Source organism: Pistacia vera, unplaced genomic scaffold, assembly GCF_008641045.1.
Source record: "Pistacia vera cultivar Batoury unplaced genomic scaffold, PisVer_v2 Contig824, whole genome shotgun sequence".
Taxonomy (NCBI): domain Eukaryota; kingdom Viridiplantae; phylum Streptophyta; class Magnoliopsida; order Sapindales; family Anacardiaceae; genus Pistacia; species Pistacia vera.
In genome coordinates this window covers 667,162-686,322 of record NW_022196695.1, presented here as the reverse complement: position 1 = coordinate 686,322, position 19,161 = coordinate 667,162, and the positions used below count along the sequence as shown (strand labels likewise).

The following is a 19,161-nucleotide window of genomic DNA, read 5'->3' as shown; positions in this document are numbered from 1 at the left end:
TCTTTAGGTAAAAACCAACCGTTGACCTTCCAGAAACAAATTCAACACTTCTCCTACCTCCTCACAGTTACAACACTTTTCTTTTTCGACACGTGTCCACCTTAATGTATCTACCTACACGTTGAATTTTAACGAGAATCGGATTCCAGATCCAACGCCCTACACTGCTCCACCTGTAAGCTGTCTCCCCATCAAACACAAATGCTGCGCGAATAGCTCACGTGGCACTCTCTCCCACTCCCCACGTGCTCCCCTCACTCATTCATTCTTCCGTCTCCTACTTTTCCTTTCCTTCTACACTCCTTCTATTTAAGCCGAACCCAGTCGCGATTTCTAGAGGATAACATTCGAAATGGTGAAATCAAGTGGTGGGAGAGTCGAGACTAACGGCGTTTACAGTAACGGACGTTACAAGGGAGTGAGAATGAGAAAATGGGGGAAATGGGTAGCAGAAGTTCGGCAACCTAACAGCAGAGGAAGAATTTGGTTGGGATCCTACAAAACGGCGGACGAAGCCGCCAGAGCTTACGATGCAGCCGTTTTTTGCTTACGTGGACCCTCGGCGAAGCTCAATTTTCCGGATAATCCTCCGGAGATTCCGTTAGATAGTGAACTGACGCCGGCGCAGATTCAAGAGGCTGCGCTTAGGCATGCTCGTAGTGCTCCGGGTGAGGCGGCGGAGTTGAGGTCTCAAGTAGTGGTGAGTTCCGTTACGGGTTCGGGTTCGGGAGTGGATGATGTGGGTTTTGTGGATGGGACATATTATCAGTCACCTGGCGTGTGGAACTTTTGAGTTTTGAGGAATATAAATTTTTTGTTTTTAACAAAGGTAGGATTTTGAGTGGAGATTAAAGGAATGGTGTTGTTTGCAAAGTGCTTCCACTTACACAAAGCAAATTTTGTATTTAGTTTTATAGTTTTTGTAATTTGACTAAAAACTCTTACTTCTAAGAAAGAAATTTTATGATTTATATTGCAATATACTTTTCTGACCTTGAAATTGGCTTTCAACAAAAATATTATTCCAACGTTTGAAGAATATTAATAAAACTCATTGTGTTATAATGCATTTAATGATAGTTAATTTGATAGAGAGGAAAATAAATGTTATGTTAAATTTTGTTGATATTTCTTGTTCGATTAGACGCTGTAAAAGAACTGCACTTTGATAAGATGAGAATGAAAAGAACAATTCATATATATAAAAAGGTCAGCATGCAAATTATTGAAGGTGAGAGAGTAACTGATAGCTTACCCAACTCATAATAAACATATATAGTGTAGGACATAGGTGACGGCAGAGGGGATATCTTATGTTTACAATGACACCTACTCAACCTAACAACATTAACACAGAGTTGTTCCTTATTTTCACTTTGATCACTTCTTTCTTTGATATTCAACGTCAGCCCACGTAACATTCTAATGTGAAACTAGTTGTTCCGATTATTCCGAATGAAATCGTGTATTTTCTCAAAAGATATCCAAACAAGAGGATTACCAAATACTCAATTAACATCTGTCAACTATCTGCTTTATTCCCATCATGGACTAATAGTACATCTCTACATGAGATATCTTAAAAGTAAAATATTTTATTCTCCTCCTCCAATTCACTTGCAAACAGCTAACCTTGGTGTAAATGAATTCCCACCGCTGTTAAATTCGAATGTTGATCCCCTCACCTCAATTGTACAACTCTTCTTACCCTTACATAACTACAAAACAACAAGATGAATGCTATCTTTACATTAAATGCCAAGGACAATATATTCTTTGATGTTTTCATTACCTTATCTACTTTACCAGTGGTCTGATTTGCCTGAATATTGCCCTCCTTAAATGACCCGCATGTTCCATTTGGATTTCCGTAGCTAGCAAATTTTATTTCCGAGATTTTGCGATTACCTTGGCAACTCAGTTCCAATTTTCTCCCCTCGTACGCATTTGCACAAATAGTTCCAACTGCCTCAACCTGGAAAGTCACATTCGATGGGTCTCCTCCCACTTTCTCAAACAAAATTAATGTGCTGTCACCGTTCACGTTGAGGAATGATCTTGGAACATGGTACCTAATATTGATATAATCAAAGTAGGTAACAGTAGGTTGGGATTGATTAACAACTCTTTCAGCAAACTTCAATTTCATTTTTTCTTTTTTACCATCTTTCAGAAGGGTTGCCACAATTTTTCCTGCATTTATATGATCCAGGGTAATCACATTCATCGGAACATCCATTACTGTCAGCAGTTTGTGTAGGCCAGAAACGGCCAATGCTTTTGCCACTTGACCCCCATGCCTAGCAAGTCTACCACCACCGGCTCTTTACCTGGAGGAGGCTTGAAGTTGGCCTTCACATCTACAGTTGAAACAGAGAAATCTAATTTCAACAGATGTCCCAGAAGAAGAAATGTTGAAGGGAATTTTATTATTGCTGCTATGAACGAGGTCGTACCTTGAGCCATGTCATTGGTGTATCTTTGGGAAGTGATCCGCTGGACGTCCAATTTTGCATCTTTGGATGACTGTGACTGTGGATCATGAAGTTGGTTGGTCTCACCATTCAATCCCACCTTCACCCAGAGACATAATTTTTAAATAAGTTTACATTAAGGTTTAAGTAATTGGTGATGTGCTGCTAGATATCAGAATGATTTTTAGTACCTTATAAGAACATTCGTTTGATGTTAGACTTGTAGTATGATAGGGTTTGGGATAGGATCTGTTTATATGAGGAACAATAAATGGAACATAGACCTCCAAGAACAAGAGATAGAAATATTAGTTGACAAAATTCTTTATTGATTCTCACAATATAGATTTAGGCTATTATATAGCCTTACACTTGACTCTACTAACTCCCAAAAAGACTATAATTATAAAAGGATAATAAGTCTCAAAAGGACTCTAATTATAAAAAGATAATAAGATAATCCTAATTCTATCCTAATAAGATAATAATATAATTATAAAAGATAATAATGAAAGACTTAACACACTTATCCTAATTCTAAAATAATCCTAACATTGCCTTCCCCTTCACGTCAACCTTGTCCTCAAGGTTGCAAGGTACAACACCATCACCAGCAGTTATCCCGGTTCATCCTCATGCTCATCATCCTCCTCCTCCATCATCAAGAGAAAGAACTTGGCCGTGCAACGATGCCTAGGGTGAAAGCGCTCATCGCAATTATAGCACAAACCTTTGTTGCGTCGTTCTTGCATCTGTGTTGCTGTGAGTCGCTTAACAAGCAAGGAATCCGATTTGTTTGGAGTAGGCAAAAGGGCCTGCTACACTGAAGGAACATTAGGAGTTGATTTACTAGGATCGCAAGATATGAGGTCAACAGAATACAAGTATAGGTGTTGTTGCAAGTCATGGAATTTGTCTTCCTGTAGTTTCGCAAGGCCAAAGGCTTGTAAGAGTGTTGATGGGCGAGATGAGCGGACCTCACGCTGTATTTCTGGTTTCAAGCCTGAAATAAAACAGCTCAAAAGATAGGTGTCAGAGAGGCCGGAAACTTGAGTCAAAAGTTCCTCAAAGGAAGACTGATAATCTATCACTGAACCAGACTAGGTGAGCTTGAACAACTGGCCAGTAAAATCAACAAACTCTGAAGGGCCAAAGCGAACTTGGAAGGCTTGTAAGAACTAGCGCCAAGAATTAAATTGGCCATTATCATTTATCCAACGATACCATGATAGGGCTGGTCCTTCCGTGTGAAACGAAGAAATTGCGAGCCGTTGATCCTCCGGAGTTGAATGATAATTAAAAAAGCGCTCTGCTTTGAAGATCCAACCCTTTGAATCAAAACCATCAAAACGAGGTACCTCCAAACGAAAAAGCTTAAATGAAGGAGTAGAACCACCGGAATCTCTGCCACCCAAAGAACCTGTAACTGTGTAATCCCCATCGCCCCCGGAACCATTGCCCACAGCCATAGAAGTATCAGCATGTTTCTGTGGGGTTTGTTGATTGTGCGCAAACTAGGAAGAGAGAACCGATAACTGCATCGCAACAGTCTTCAAGAAGTCTTCAAATGAATCCAATTTGGCTACCAAGACAGCCTGCTGACTCGAAAGTTGGCTAACAGTGTCATCTAGGGAGCGAGGTTTGGAACTGTCGGCCATGGAAGGGAACGAGAGCACCAATGATAGGGTTTGGGATATGATCTGTTTATATGAGGAACAGAGACCTCCAAGAACAAGAGATAGAAATATTATTGACAAAATTCTTTATTGATTCCCACAATCTAGATTTAGGCTATTATATAGCCTTACATTTGACTCTACTGACTCCCAAAAGGACTCTAATTATAAAGGGATAATAAGTCCCTAAAGGACTCTAATTATAAAGAGATAATAAGATAATCCTAATTCTATCCTAATAAGATAATAACATAATTATAAAAGATAATAATAAAGACTTAACACACTTATCCTAATTCTAAAATAATCCTAACATAGTACTACTTCCGCCTTCAAGCAACAGAACTGTGCCCTCAACTAAGCCTGTTGGTGTCAAATCGTAATACGCACCATAATTCTGTCCACGTTAAAGAATTAATTGAGAAAATATGTGATCTAAGTTTAGTAATTAGGTAATGATATCACCGAACCTGCATTATTTTTCTGTTAATTTTACGTAAGTAAACATACCGCCAATCCAACTGTGGCACTGAGTAAACTTATGACATTGGACCCTGGTTTCAGTATAGCAGGTTTCTCAAACACGAAACTGTAATCATCTCCATCCACTTTGTTTCCCATTGGATTGCTTGGAGAATTGTTTGCCTGTTTAGACCAACAAAAAGTTAGATGAATGAAGCCTGGTCATCGTCATCTTTTACAGAGAGAAATCAATGACACCCCTTGAAATTACCCATAAGCTTCCCATTAACATAAGCATGAAGACCGTGGCCGTTGATGCATACTCTTAGAGTTACATTTTTCTCGGATGTCCCTTTGATGTGCACACTGTGTAAACAGGTGACAATCATACAATATTAGTCTCTCTCTCTCTCTCTCTCTCTCTCTCTCTCTCTATGTGTGTGTATATATATATATATATATATAAGTGAAGCAAAGTGGTCAGGAAATTACCTTGTCATGTACCACAAGTAGTCGCTAGCATCAACAGTTGTTTCTTTTTGGTCAAGAAGTCGTATTTTTTTTAAATTTACCTTCTCCTTTGAGGGTATCCTCCATTTGCTCTGATGTCCAAAACCATGATAATTTATTAGGTTGACCATCCTTTCCCTTGTCACCTTCATTTGCCTTCATTATCATCAGAGAGGTTTGTGTGTTAACCTGTAGATCAAAGTATCATGCGGAAAGAAATTTGATGTGTTTACTTGCCTTGGCTGTGTTGAAGACTTCCATGTTACAATTTTGAAGGAAAGTGACTGACCAAGCAGGCAAAAAGAACTTGCCATCTTGTCCCAAATCAACATTACTATCTGATGAATTTTCTGTGTTGCCCACCATACAAAACTTCTCCCCACTAGGAAGGCTGAATTTTGTCAGCTAAAGAACACAATAGGGTCACGTGATTGATTGTAGGAATCAATCACGTGACCCTATTGTTACTATCTATAGGAATTAAGTCTGGAAGAGTTATTTATGTAATTCAACATCAAACTTATTTTAGCTTATTTGTTAAGCTGTTAAAAGTTAGTTTTAGTTAGCTGGTTAGTTACTTAATTAGTTAGTCAGTAATTAGAGAGCTTAACAGATTTGTATATAAAGCTATTTGTTAATGAATGAAAAGTGTGAGCATTATTCAGAAATATCTTTCTTTTCTCTGTTTGTTCATGGTATCAAAGCAGGAAAGAAATTCTGGTTTCTTCTGTATTTTTTTTTTTTTTTTTTTGAACTTTGTTTTACTGATTGGTTATTACTCGACATGATGATTGAGTCAAGTAATACTGAAGCTGGAGAATCACCAGCAAATTCTAACGAAAATTCTGTTTTGAAAGAAATGGAGTCGAATGATGGAAAGAATGCCATGATGCTGCAAAATTCGGACCATCCAGGCATGCAGTTGGTGCATTTTCTACTTACAGGTAACGAAAACTATCTAGCATAGAGTAGATCAGTTTTAATTGCATTAGGTGCAAAGCAGAAGTTAGGGTTTATTAATGGAAAAATTCTTAGGCCAAATTAAGATTCAGATAATTTTGAACTTTGGTCAAGGGTTGATTGCATGATTAGGTCATGGTTATTGAACTCTATTTTGAGTGACATAGTAGGTGCTTTTCTTTATGCATCTATTGCTGAAGAACTATGGAATGAACTTAAGGAACACTATGGTGAAAGCAATGGACCTCTGTTTTATCAAATTCAGAGGGAAATTGCTTCAGTTTCACAGGGAAATGAGACAATTTCAAAGTATTATACTAAATTGAAAAAACTTTGGGATGAGTTGAACTGCATTTTACTGGTTCCTGAATGTAGTTGTGGATCAGGAAAGAAGATGAATGATATTAATTCTCTGAATCGTTTGATGCAATTCTTGATGGGGCTTTATGATTCCTATGATCAGTTAAGGAGCCAAATTTTTGTACTTAAACCATTACCTACTGTTAATAAAGCTTATTCTATGGCTTTGAAAATTGAAAAACAAAGGGAGGTTCATATCAATTTTTTAGATTCAAGTAACATTTCTGCTATGTTTGCTAAGGCACAGATGACTCAAGGAAATCATTCAACAAAGAAATATGGGAGCAGTGGCAGTAACTATAATGGGGGGAAATAAGAATAAACAAGAAAATAGGAAGAGGAATGCTGATAAACACTGTGATTTTTGTAACCAAAATGGACACACAAGAGAGTTTTGCTTCAAAATCATAGGTTATCCAGAATGGTATAAAGATCTAAAAGGTCAGCAGGGTAAAGCCAATACTGGGGGTAGAGCAATGGCAGCACAAATGATGGATTCTCCTTTGAATTTTGAGGACATTGGTGAAGAAGAAAAGAAAGGCTTGCAGGGACAATCTCTCCCTGATATTATACAGTAGGAGGTTATGAAGCTGATGAAAGGGAAAACGCAGCTAGAAAATAATCAGGTGAACTTTGCAGGTATGAATTATAGTTTACAAGTCATTGATTGCTTAGAAGTAGGAACATGGATTGTTGATACAGGTGCTTCAAACCATATGTGTGTTGATTTGAAACTTATGAACTCACCCAAACCGGTAACCAAGCCCACACCTGTCTATTTACCAAATGGAACCATAAAGTTTGTGAACCATATTGGAAATATCCTATTAAGTTCTAAACTAACTCTTCATGATGCTCTGCATGTTCCATCTTTCAAACTTAATTTACTTTTAGTACCCAAACTCACTGCTAATGCAAATCTTAAGTTTACTTTTTACCCAAAACATTGTGTTTTGCAGGACCTACAAAATGAAGAAATATTAGTTGTTGGGAAACTTGTTGTTAGGAATTTATACATTCGGGACAAAAACAGTCTCCATTTTAGGAATTCTTCTATATGTAATAAGACAAAAACACAAGCTATATCAGCTAAGTGTTTACCTCCTGCTTGTAATACTTCTTTTTTTGCTAATAAAGTGGATCATTGCTCATTATCTCTTTGGCATAAGAGATTTGGTCACAGCTCTTTGAATGCATTGCATCATTTACAGTTTATTGACAAATCTGCTGATGCATCTTTTTCAGATTGTGATGTGTGTCACAAAGCAAAACAATCCAGGTTACCTTTTCCTATAAATCGAACTACATCTCTTAAACCTTTTGATTTACTTCATTTGGATCTATGGGGTCCTTATAAAGTAAGTTCTGTTGTAGGAGCACATTATGTGCTGACCATTGTTGATGATCATAGTAGGGCAGTATGGACATTCCTTCTGTCCCACAAAACACAAACATTCACTACTTTACGAAATTTCTTTCATCTTGTATTCTTTCATCTTGTAGATACCCAGTTTGATGCTAAAGTTAAAAGCATTAGAACAGACAATGGAATTGAATTTCTTAATTCTAGTTGTCAACAACTATTTCATGCATTAGGCATCATTCATCAGAGAACATGTGTCTACACACCTCAGCAGAATGGTATTGTCGAAAGAAAACATAGGCGTCTACTTCAAGTTGCTAGAGCCATGTTAATATGCCTATCATGTTTTGGGATCATGCCATTCTTATGGCAACTCACATCATTAATAGGTTACCAAACTCAGTCCTTCAGTGGAAATCCCCATATGAACTACAGTATAACCAAATTCCTAACTGTGATTCTTTTAAGGTTTTTGGTTGCCTTTGTTATGCAACCAATACACTACCACATAAAGATAAATTAGCACCAAGAGCTAATCGATGTTGTTTCATTGGTTACAGTCAAGGTCAGAAAGCTTTTAAGCTTTATGATTTGTCTTCTAAAACAATTTTTGTTTCTTGAGATGTGGTTTTTCTTGAACATTTGTTTCCTTTCTCTACTAACTCCACTGCCAACAATTCTTCATGTATGCCATTAATTCCTTCTGATCTTGAAGATTTGTTTCCTACAGATACTGATCATTTACCTGCCACATCTCAACCACAATCCACATCTGATTTTGACATTTCTGATTCTATACCTTCTGTTGAGTTAGAAACTCATTCATCACCTAGAGTTGATACTATTATGCATGTTGAACCTATTACTGATGCATTGCTTCTTGAAAATTTGTCTCCTGATCATGTAGACATACATTCACAGTCTAGTAACATTTCACCTATTCTAATTGCTCATTCTCCACCTAGGCAAAGTCTTAGATCTAAACAGTCACCAAAATGGATGAATGATTATGTGATGCACTGTCATAATTCCCAACAGCTCTCATTTGTTGAAAAATCTCATTTTTCTTCAATATATACACCTTCAACATGCCTTTTCATTGATCCTCCTTGTCTATCACACACATATATCAATTTCATAGCTAATGTCTCAACAATCCAAGAACCTACTTCCTATCATCAAACTTGCCAGCATCCTGCTTGGATTAAAACTATGAATGCTGAAATTGATGCTTTGGAGTCCAACCATACTTGGGAATTAGTCCCATTACCACTTGAAAAAAAAACCAATTGGCACGAAATGGGTTTATAAAATTAAACTTAAACCAGATGGGAGTGTAGATAGATACAAGGCCAGGTTAGTGGCCAAAGGTTACAATCAAATTTATGGGGTGGATTATTTGGAAAGTTTTTCTCCTATTGTCAAGCTTGTTACAGTTAGAGTTTTCTTGGCCATTACTACTGCCTATTCTTGGCTACTACATCAATTAGACATTAACAATGCCTTCTTACATGGCTACTTGGATGAAGAAGTCTATCTTTTGCCCCCTGATGGTTATTCTAAGGCACAAAATGGAGAGGTTTGCAAGCTCATAAAGTCATTATATGGTCTGAAACGAGCTTCCAAATAATGGAATCATGAGTTCTGCACTAAATTACTGGCCTATGGTTTTGTTCAGTCCAAGCATGATCATTGTCTATTTACTAAACATTCTACCGATAATTTCTTGGCTCTAATTGTCTATGTTGATGATGTTTTAGTAATGGGACCTAATGAAAGAGATATTGTAGCAGTTAAGGCTTATCTACATTCTATTTTTACTATCAAAGACTTAGGATATGCCAAATACTTCCTTGGGATAGAAATAGCTCGCTCTTCAGAGGGTTCTTTTATCAATCAACGGAAATACATTTTGGACATCCTTGAAGACACTGGTTTGGTTGGTGCAAAGCCTATTTTTACTCCTTTTCTCAAGGGCTGCAAGCTTAGTTCAGAATCTTCCAATCTCTTATCTTCTCCTGATCAATATAGGAGATTAATTGGCAGATTATTGTATCTTAAGTTGACGAGACCTGACATTAGCTTTGCTGTTCAGCAGCTAAGTTAGTTTGTCAATTCTCCTTGCCAAGAACATTGGGATGCTGCTTTATACATTCTGCGTATTTTTCCTAGCTCATTCTTCCTTTACTATTGCGATGTTGATTGGGCTTCTTGCCCTAATTCCCGAAGATCTCTCATTGGCTATTATGTGTTCCTTTGCTCTTCTCTTATTTCTTGGAAGACAAAGAAACTAACTATAGTTTATAAGTCTTCTGCAAAGGCTGAGTACAGGAGTATGGCAGCCACGATTTGTGGGTTGCAATGGATTTCATATTTGCTTCAAGACTTGTTGATTCCTTTTTCACTTCCTATCACTCTTTGGTGTGATAATTACGCTGCCCTACACATCACTGCCAATCCAGTTTTCCATGAGCGCACTAAGCACTTGGAAATTGACTGTCATGTGGTTCGGGATCAGTTCAAGGCAGGCTTCATCACTCCCCAACATATTCCCTCTTTATAGCAACTCGCTGATTTCTTCACTAAACCTTTTGCTGCTCCTCAATTTACATATTTCTTGTCCAAGTTGGGCTTAGGTGATTGTCACCTACCTCCAACTTGCAACTTGAGGAGAGAGGGGGGGGGGGGGGGGGGGGGGGGGGATGTAGGAATTAAGTCTGGAAGGGTTATTTATGTAATTCAACATCAAACTTATTTTAGCTTATTTGTTAAGCTATTAAGAGTTAGTTTTAGTTAGCTAGTTAGTTACTAAATTAGTTAGTCAGTAATTAGAGAGCTTAACAGATTTGTATATAAAGCTATCTGTTAATGAATGAAAAGTGTGAGCATTATTCAGAAATCTTTCTTTTCTTTGTTTGTTCACTATTTGATGAATTGTTTGTGTTGCCCACCATACAAAACTTCTCCCCACTAGGAAGGCTAAATTTTGTCAGCTGAAGAACACAATAAGGTCAGGTGATTTCTTCGTCTCCTAATTTAATAAATTCTTATGTAAGTTTGCGACTTACTTCAACATTTTTGATAACATTCTTGGCTTTTGTTGTACCATTGGTGAAAAATTTCTCTACTTGCTTAATAGCTTCATGGAGTTGCTTCAAGTGTCTCCACTTGGGCTGATTAATTGATAAAATTAGTACCATGGGTGATGGAGCATTCTCTTGCTGGCACATAATCCATGGAACCGAAATATTTTGGGCTTCAGCCATGCTAGCGCACCATTTAATGTATTCTTTTCCGTCATCTCCGTACTTATCCATGATATTTCCATATTAATTCTCAATCTGTTATGTAACTAAGAACTCAAAAGCCCATAACTCTTACTGCTAATATTTACTAAAAATAAGGGATACGGTGTAAAAAAAACCTGGGCTAAAATAATCGGACCTCTCTGTGGTGCAGATAGATTTGCTTCTTTGCACATATTTACAATCTTTGTGGTGAAAATTTTCACTTTGTCCTGCATGCACATTTAGAATATTTGCTGTCAAAATTGATGAATATTGAATAAAAAAATAGACATAAATCTGAAGAAAATCAAAACTTTAACCTTGAAAAAATCATTATTTGTTCTAAATTTGATCCCTGGAAGATTGTGCAACAAACAATGTATAAAAATCAGTAGCCTTATCTATAAGTAGATTTTGTAAATTTTAGTTTTTACCCATAATTGTTGATCGTTTCTCATAGAGGCCGTAAATAAGAACGAGTCTCCAGCTTCCCTTCATTTTAGCAGCACCTGAAGTGGTCCACTCGGGTATTCATCACGTTCGTAGAACGTGGAACTACCCCATGATAAACTGAACAAGTGGGACACGCAGCCGCCAAAGCTTGATGGAAGCTTTGGCTATAAATACAACAGTCTAGTCCCCAGACTCAATCACTCAATCCCTTTCAGTCTTACACTATCTAAATAGAGTGAGTAAAGTTTGGAAGTACCAAACATCAATGAGAGGTCGTAGCAAAACCATGAGGAACATCAATGGCTGGAGGTATTGTTTCTTTGGCATTAAGCTTTTCGATTATGTTTTAAAGTATTTATTCCGCATTATAGAATCGTATTTATGCTAACATTTGGTATCAGAGCCCCATTTTATCTCTGCCTTGATGTTGGAATAATGCTATGTTTATCTCTGTTTTTGACCGAAAGTTTTTAAAAAAAATAAAGTTTTTATTTCTAGACCTTTTTATTTGAAAGAAGATTATAAATCATGAGGAAATAGTTTTTCTAAGCTTTCTGTGATTAAAATAAAAAAAAATGGTGACCTGCAACCCAGTCTGGAGGTTGAAGACGACCAAAACGACATGTAGTTTTGGTTTTGGGACAAAACAACATGTTGTTTATATGGCCTAGTTTTTAAACAAGGGGAAAAACAACATGTTGTTTATATGGGTCAGTTTAAAAAAAAAAAAATCCGAAAACAGAGACAAACAACAACATTTATAGTTTCCTCTTTTATACTTGGTTTGTGAAGTGGGCTTTTTGGGCCTCGCCCTTTTGTGCTTATAATTGTTGTGCTTATAATTTTTATTTGATTTAATTATATGCAATTTGGATAATTGTTGTGCAAATTTATTTATTATATATGCTCATATTTAGTTTGCATGAATTGATTATTTCTGCTCTATATTAATACATGCTATTTTTGGATGAGTATATATTTAGTCAAAGGCATAATATTAAATGTTATGCATAATATTATAGTTTTAATTATGCAATATTTATGCTTATATTATGAGAATATTTTGTGCATAATAATAACATATTAGTATTTGTTAAAATTATGTAATTCGTAATATTAAGCTAGTCTTTATGGGATTTAATGTCTAGTGATCCATATAATTTTAATTAATTAGAGAATAGTCACAGCATCTTTAATTAAATAAATTATATATTATGATTGATTAGGATCACATAAAGAATATTAGACATTAATTGTAATTAATTATACTTAATATAATAAATTTTTCCCACAGGAATTTTTATTATATTTATATTATTAATTATGATAAAATATCAAGTTATTCATAATTTACCCACAGGAATTATGAATTTAGTAAATAATTTGATAGTTTTATCATAAAGTTTAATCATAAAGAATAAATGAATTTGCTTGAATTAGAAATTTAGCCCACAGGCAATTTTTTATCATTAGATTCAATTTTTAAGCATGATTTACATTGGTAAAGCATGATATTTTGTTTGCATCAGTTTTAACATAAGCATGTAATCTATAATTTTATGCAGTCGTACAACCTGCAAATTTCTTTGATATTCGTTATGATATCCCTGAACTTAAGGGAGATAACTATAAGGTCTGGAAGGAGAGAGCTCTTCTTCATTTGGGGTGGATGGACATAGACTATGCTATTAGGAAAGACGAACCACCAGCACTCACTAATACTAGCATTGCAACGGACATCACGCTTTATGAACGATGAAAGCGATCTAATCGTCTCAGCGTGATGTTCATTAAGACTAGAATCTGTGCTAGTATCTGTGGTTCTGTTGATCAGCATGAAAATGTCAAAGACTTGCTAAAAGCCATTGATGATCAATTTGTCACTTCAAACAAGGCACTAGCAAGCACCCTAATCATGAAGCTCTCATCCCTAAGACTCACTAGTGTGAGAGGTGTGCACGAGCACATCATGCAAATGAGGGATATTGTGGCTCAATTGAAGAATCTCGAGGTTGAAATGTCAGATTCATTACTAATGCACTACATCTTGAACACCCTTCCACACCAATATGAACCCTTCAAAATCTCATACAACACACATAAGGATAAATGGTCAATTAATGAACTTATGACCATGTGTGTTTAAGAGGAAGGGAGACTAGTGATGGAACATGGAGAAAGTGCAATTCTGGCAACGCATGGAAAGGAAAAATATCAAGCCAATCAGAAATGGAAAGGTAAAATGCCTCCCCAAGGTGATATCAAGAAAGATATCAAGTGTTTCTTCTCTAAAAAGAAGGGACACATGAAGAAGGAATGCGCCAAATTTCAGAAATGGCTTGTAGACAAAGGTAATCCAACCTCATTTGTTTGTTATGAATCTAATATAGTTAATGTCAATATTAACACATGGTGGATTGATTCTAGATCAACAATCCACATTTCAAATTCCTTGCAGGGTTTGCAAAACCTAAGGAAGCCAGTGGGAAGTGAGCGAAGCATCTTATCAAGAAACAAGATGGGCTCGCATGTGGAAGCTGTAGGAACTTGCTATTTAATTTTAAGTTGTGGCTTTGTTTTAAAGTTAGAAAAGACCTTTTATGTTCCAAGTTTTTCTAGAAACTTGATTTCAGTTTCAAGGCTTGTACCTTTTGGATATTCCTTTAATTTTTTAGATTCATCTTTCAGCTTACTTTATAAATCTGATTGTGTTGGGAATGGTACTTTGTTTGATGGTCTTTACGGCATTAATTTACAAAACAATGCCACTTATGATTCAATGCATGTTCACACTGGCGCTAAAAGATGTGTTATTGATGAGGACTCCTCTAAATTATGGCATCAGAGATTAGGTCATATCTCCATAGATAGAATTAAAAGATTAGTAAATGAAGGAGTACTTAATACTCTGGATTTTACTGATTTTGAGACTTGTGTGGACTGCATAAAGGGAAAGCAGACCAACAAGTCAAAGAAAAATGCCAATAAAAGTTAAGACATATTAGAGATCATACATACTGATATATGTAGTCCAGACATGGACTCACATGGTCAGAAATACTTCATCTCTTTTATAGATAATTACTCACGATATATGTATCTCTACATGCTTCATAACAAGTACGAAGCATTAGATGCCTTTAAAATCTTTAAGGTTGAAGTAGAGAAACAATGTGGTAAGCAAATTAAGATCGTGAGATCAGATAGAGGTGGAGAATATTATGATAGATAAACAGAGGATGGACAAGCACCTGAGCCATTTGCAAAGTTTCTTCAAGAGCATGGGATTGTTGCCCAATACACCATGTCTGGTTCACCGGATCATAATGGTGTAGCAGAAAGAAGAAACCGAACATTGTTGGACATGGTGCGGAGTATGCTTAGCAGGTCCAATCTTCCTAAATCCTTATGGGCTGAAGCACTTAAGATGGCAGTGTATATATTGAATCGAGTTCCAACCAAGTCTGTTCCTAAAACGCCATTTGAATTATGGAAAGGTTGGAAACCGAGTTTGTGACATATGCGCGTTTGGGGATGCTTGTATGAGGTGAGAATTTATAATCCACAAGAGAAGAAGCTGGACCCAAGGACCAGTACTAGGTATTTCATTCGATATGCTGAAATGTCTAAAGGTTACAGATTTTATTGTCCATCTCACAGCACTAGGATTGTGGAATCAAGAAATGCAAAGTTTCTTGAAAATGACTTGATCAGTGGGAGCGATCAAACCAGGAATATAGTTTCTAAGAATGATCATTCAGAATCTCAACCTTCCACCTCAAGTGATAAATTGGTTATTGTTTACAGCACCCCTCAAGTACAAACTGGTGTTGAACAACCAATCATTGGAGTTCCACAAGCTGCTGACAACATTCCAGTAGATCAGGTAGTTCAAGAGTTGCCAAGAACTTTTGAACAACGAGTTGAACCACATATTTCTCTGGAATATGATGATACAACATTAAGAAGGTCTACTAGACCAAGGAGATCATCAATTCCTAATGATTATGTTGTGTATCTGCAAGAATCTGACTATAACATTGGAGCTAAAAATGATCCCGAGTTCTTTTCACAAGCCATGAGTTGCAAAGAATCAAAATTATGATACAGTGCCATGAAGGAAGAGATGAATTCTATGAAGAGTAACGAAGTTTGGGATCTTGTTGAGTTGCCTAATGGTGTAAAAGTCATTGGATGTAAATGGGTCTTTAAGACAAAAAATGACTTATTGGGCAACATTGAGAGATACAAGGCAAGACTCATTGCTAAGGGATTCACTCAGAAAGAAGGAATCGATTACACAGAGACTTTCTCTCATGTATCTAAGAAAGATTCTTTGCGTGTGATTTTGGCATTAGTAGTCCATTTTGACATAGAGTTGCAACAAATGGATGTAAAAACGGTGTTTCTCAATGGAGATCTAGAGGAAGAGGTATACATGAAACAACCCGAAGGATTCCCCTCTAGTGATGGTGAGCAATTGGTTTGTAAGCTCAAGAAATCCATATACAATTTAAAACAAGCATCCCGCCAATGGTATTTAAAATTCCATAATGTAATTTCTTCATTCGGATTTGTAGAAAACGTTATGGATCAATGTATATACCAAAAGGTCAGTGGGAGTAAAATATGTTTTCTTGTTTTATATGTGGATGACATTTTGCTAGCAACCAATGATAAGGGTTTGCTGCATGAGGTGAAACAATTCCTCTCTAAGAATTTTGATATGAAGGATATGGGTGACGCATCTTATGTCATTGGCATTAAGATCCATAGAGACAGATTTCGAGATATTTTGGGTCTCTCTCAGGAAACCTTTATTAATAAAGTTTTAGAGAGATTTCGGATGAAGGATTGTTCACCAAGTGTAGCTCCCATTGTGAAGGGTGATAAGTTCAATTTGAACCAATGCCCGAAGAACGACCTTGAAAGGGAACAAATGAAGAACATTCTATATGCTTTTGCTATCAGAAGCCTAATGTACGCTCAGGTATATATGTACAAGACCTAACATTGCATTTGCTGTGGGAATGTTGGGACGATATCAGTGTAATCCAAGTTTAGACCACTGGAGAGCTGCAAAGAAAGTAATGAGGTACCTTCAAGGAATCAAAGACTACATGCTTATGTATAGACGGACAAACAATCTAGAAGTAATTGGCTACTTAGATTCTGATTTTGCTGGCTATATTGATTAACGCAATCAACATCAGGATACATTTTTTTGATGGCCAATGGAGCTGTATCATGGAGGAGTGCCAAGCAGACTTTGACTGCCACTTCCACTATGGAAGCCGAGTTCGTCTCTTGTTTTGAGGCTACTTCACATGGTGTATGGCTTAAGAGTTTCATTTCTGGGCTTAGAATTATGGATTCTGTCTCTAGGCCTTTGAGAATGTACTGCGACAATTCAGCTACTGTTTTTATGGCTAAGAACAACAAAAGTGGGAGTCGAAGTAAAGACATTGACATTAAGTATTTAGCCATAAGGGAACGTGTTAAAGAAAAGAAAGTGGTCATTGAGCACGTCAGCACTGAGTTAATGATCGCTGATCCTTTGACAAAGGGCATGCCACTGTTGAAATTCAAGGATCATGTAGTGAATATGGGACTTGGTTCCATTATGTAATTTTTCATTATATGAACAATGTTATTCTTAATTATTTTGATGTTTTTCTCATATTGATGTGCACCTTAATTTAATTTTGAGAAAATTCATCTGTGTTGAACCAAGAATAAACATAGGGTTTATTGATTAAGAAATTGTTGCCACATAAATTACAATGTTTAAGAAATAAATACATAGTAATACATGGAAGGTAATACTCGTCATTAGAGGACCTATCGCCATGATTCATGTATTTATTACTTAAATACAGATTATCAATGGGTTTAAGATGAAACATAAGATTAGAAGTGTGGACCAAGTGGGAGAATGTTGACCGTTTCTCACGGAGGCCGTTCGTAAGAACGAGTCTCCAGCTCCGCTTCATTTTAGGAGCACCTGAAGTGGTCCACTCGGGTATTCATCACGTTTGTAGAACATGGAACTGCCCCATGATAAACTGAACAAGTGGGACACGTAGCCGCCGAAGCTTGATGGAAGCTTTGGCTATAAATACAACAATTTGATCCCGAGACTCAATCACTCAATCCCCTTCTGTCTTACACCATCTAAATAGAGTGAGTAGAGTTTGGAAGTACCAAACATCAGTAAGAGGTCGTAGCAAAACCGTGAGGAACATCAATGGCTGGAGTTATTGTTTCTTTGGCATTAAGCTTTTCGATTCTGTTTTAAAGTATTTATTCCGCATTATAGAATCGTATTTATGCGAACATTAATTCCATACTGCACAGGCGTATGGACCAACCCGAATAATGGCATGTAAACCTGCGTCTTTAATCAGCTTGAAGAACCTGATGAAGTCCTTATCTCCAGAGAAATCATACTAATATATCCAATTTGCAAAACAATAACAGAATAAATGTTAGATTAAAAGACTAATTTCTGGAGCTAAAAATGAAATATTCAAGAAGAATACTCAAACCTCACGACGGCGAGGCTCATGGATATCCCAGAAAATGTAGGTTTCCATAGCATCAAAGCCACAATCCTTTGCCTCCTGAATCAAATGTGGCCACATCTGTGTCAAAGACTCAAAGATAATATAATCATTCATGTAATGGTTCTTGAATTTCCTGGACAGTGCCAAGCTGTAAAAACAAATGTTTCAGTTATACCTCTGCGGTGCTGCGAGTATAGTGGATTGTACCAGCGTTGATAACTTTACTTTGCCAATCAATGATAAGGGATTTTGAATCATAATGTACTGTTATAGCTGAACATAATCATAGAAAAAATGAAGACGCAATAAGAACAATTCCAGTCCAAGAAGTTATCATCTTCTAATATGCATTGAACTCACAAGCTCAAGACTTTCTTCTCAGGGAAGAGAAAGAAGAAGGGAAGAATTTGGATTGAAGTTGTGCTGGAAGCTCGTGATTTGCTGACTCAAGTTTCAAACTACACTTATATAGACAACCAACATTATCTTGTAATTTAGAATACGTACATATCTAAATTTGGGAGATGTGTTCCAAAATTTGGCAATCTGAATCCGTGTTTTATTAAAAATCTAAATTTGGAAAAAAGACGTGTTCAGATTTTGGGATTGAATAATATGAATAAACGGTAATTTTTAATATGGTTTTCAGAAAATCCCGTTTGAAGTGAGAGTTTGCCGTACTTCATGCAAAAGGTCGATAAAAGAAACATCAAATGGGGCTGTTATTTCCTTTATTAAACGTTAGAAATAAACACTACGGATAAACTTTGACTGCTTATAGAAACTTAACAGAAAATGTTAACTGTTGATTCATAGTATTATACGGCCCAAATCAATATTTGTAGCAAAAAATTTGGATTGTATGCTGGTTGTTTTTTCTTTAATGGGTTATGAAATATAAATAAGCTTCAATACACAGAATTTTTGTTTGTTTTTTTCTTAAAGAGTAATGAAATATAAATAAGCAGGTAATGCACAAAAATTAGTGTTTGTTTTTGCCAAAAACAATTATGAAATATAAATAACAATAATTCACAATTTTTATTGCAG

At 36.3% G+C, this 19,161-nt stretch overlaps 1 protein-coding gene and 1 pseudogene across 1 annotated transcript; one reads left to right on the top strand and one right to left on the bottom strand.

Moving 5' to 3' along the window:
* Window positions 1–326: 326 nt before the first annotated feature.
* LOC116117894 (ethylene-responsive transcription factor ERF016-like) lies at window positions 327–793 on the top strand. Its single transcript, XM_031403896.1, has one exon. It carries the CDS (start codon window positions 353–355, stop codon window positions 791–793), a length of 441 nt encoding a protein of 146 aa, XP_031259756.1. The 5' UTR covers window positions 327–352.
* Window positions 794–1,613: 820 nt separating this feature from the next.
* Window positions 1,614–18,448, bottom strand: LOC116117893 (annotated as a pseudogene).
* Between the last annotated feature and the right edge of the window lie 713 nt (window positions 18,449–19,161).

Excerpts from the sequence above, each read along its gene's own strand:
- LOC116117894 (XM_031403896.1), top strand. The coding sequence starts at position 353 with ATGGTGAAATCAAGTGGTGGGAGAGTCGAGACTAACGGCGTTTACAGT.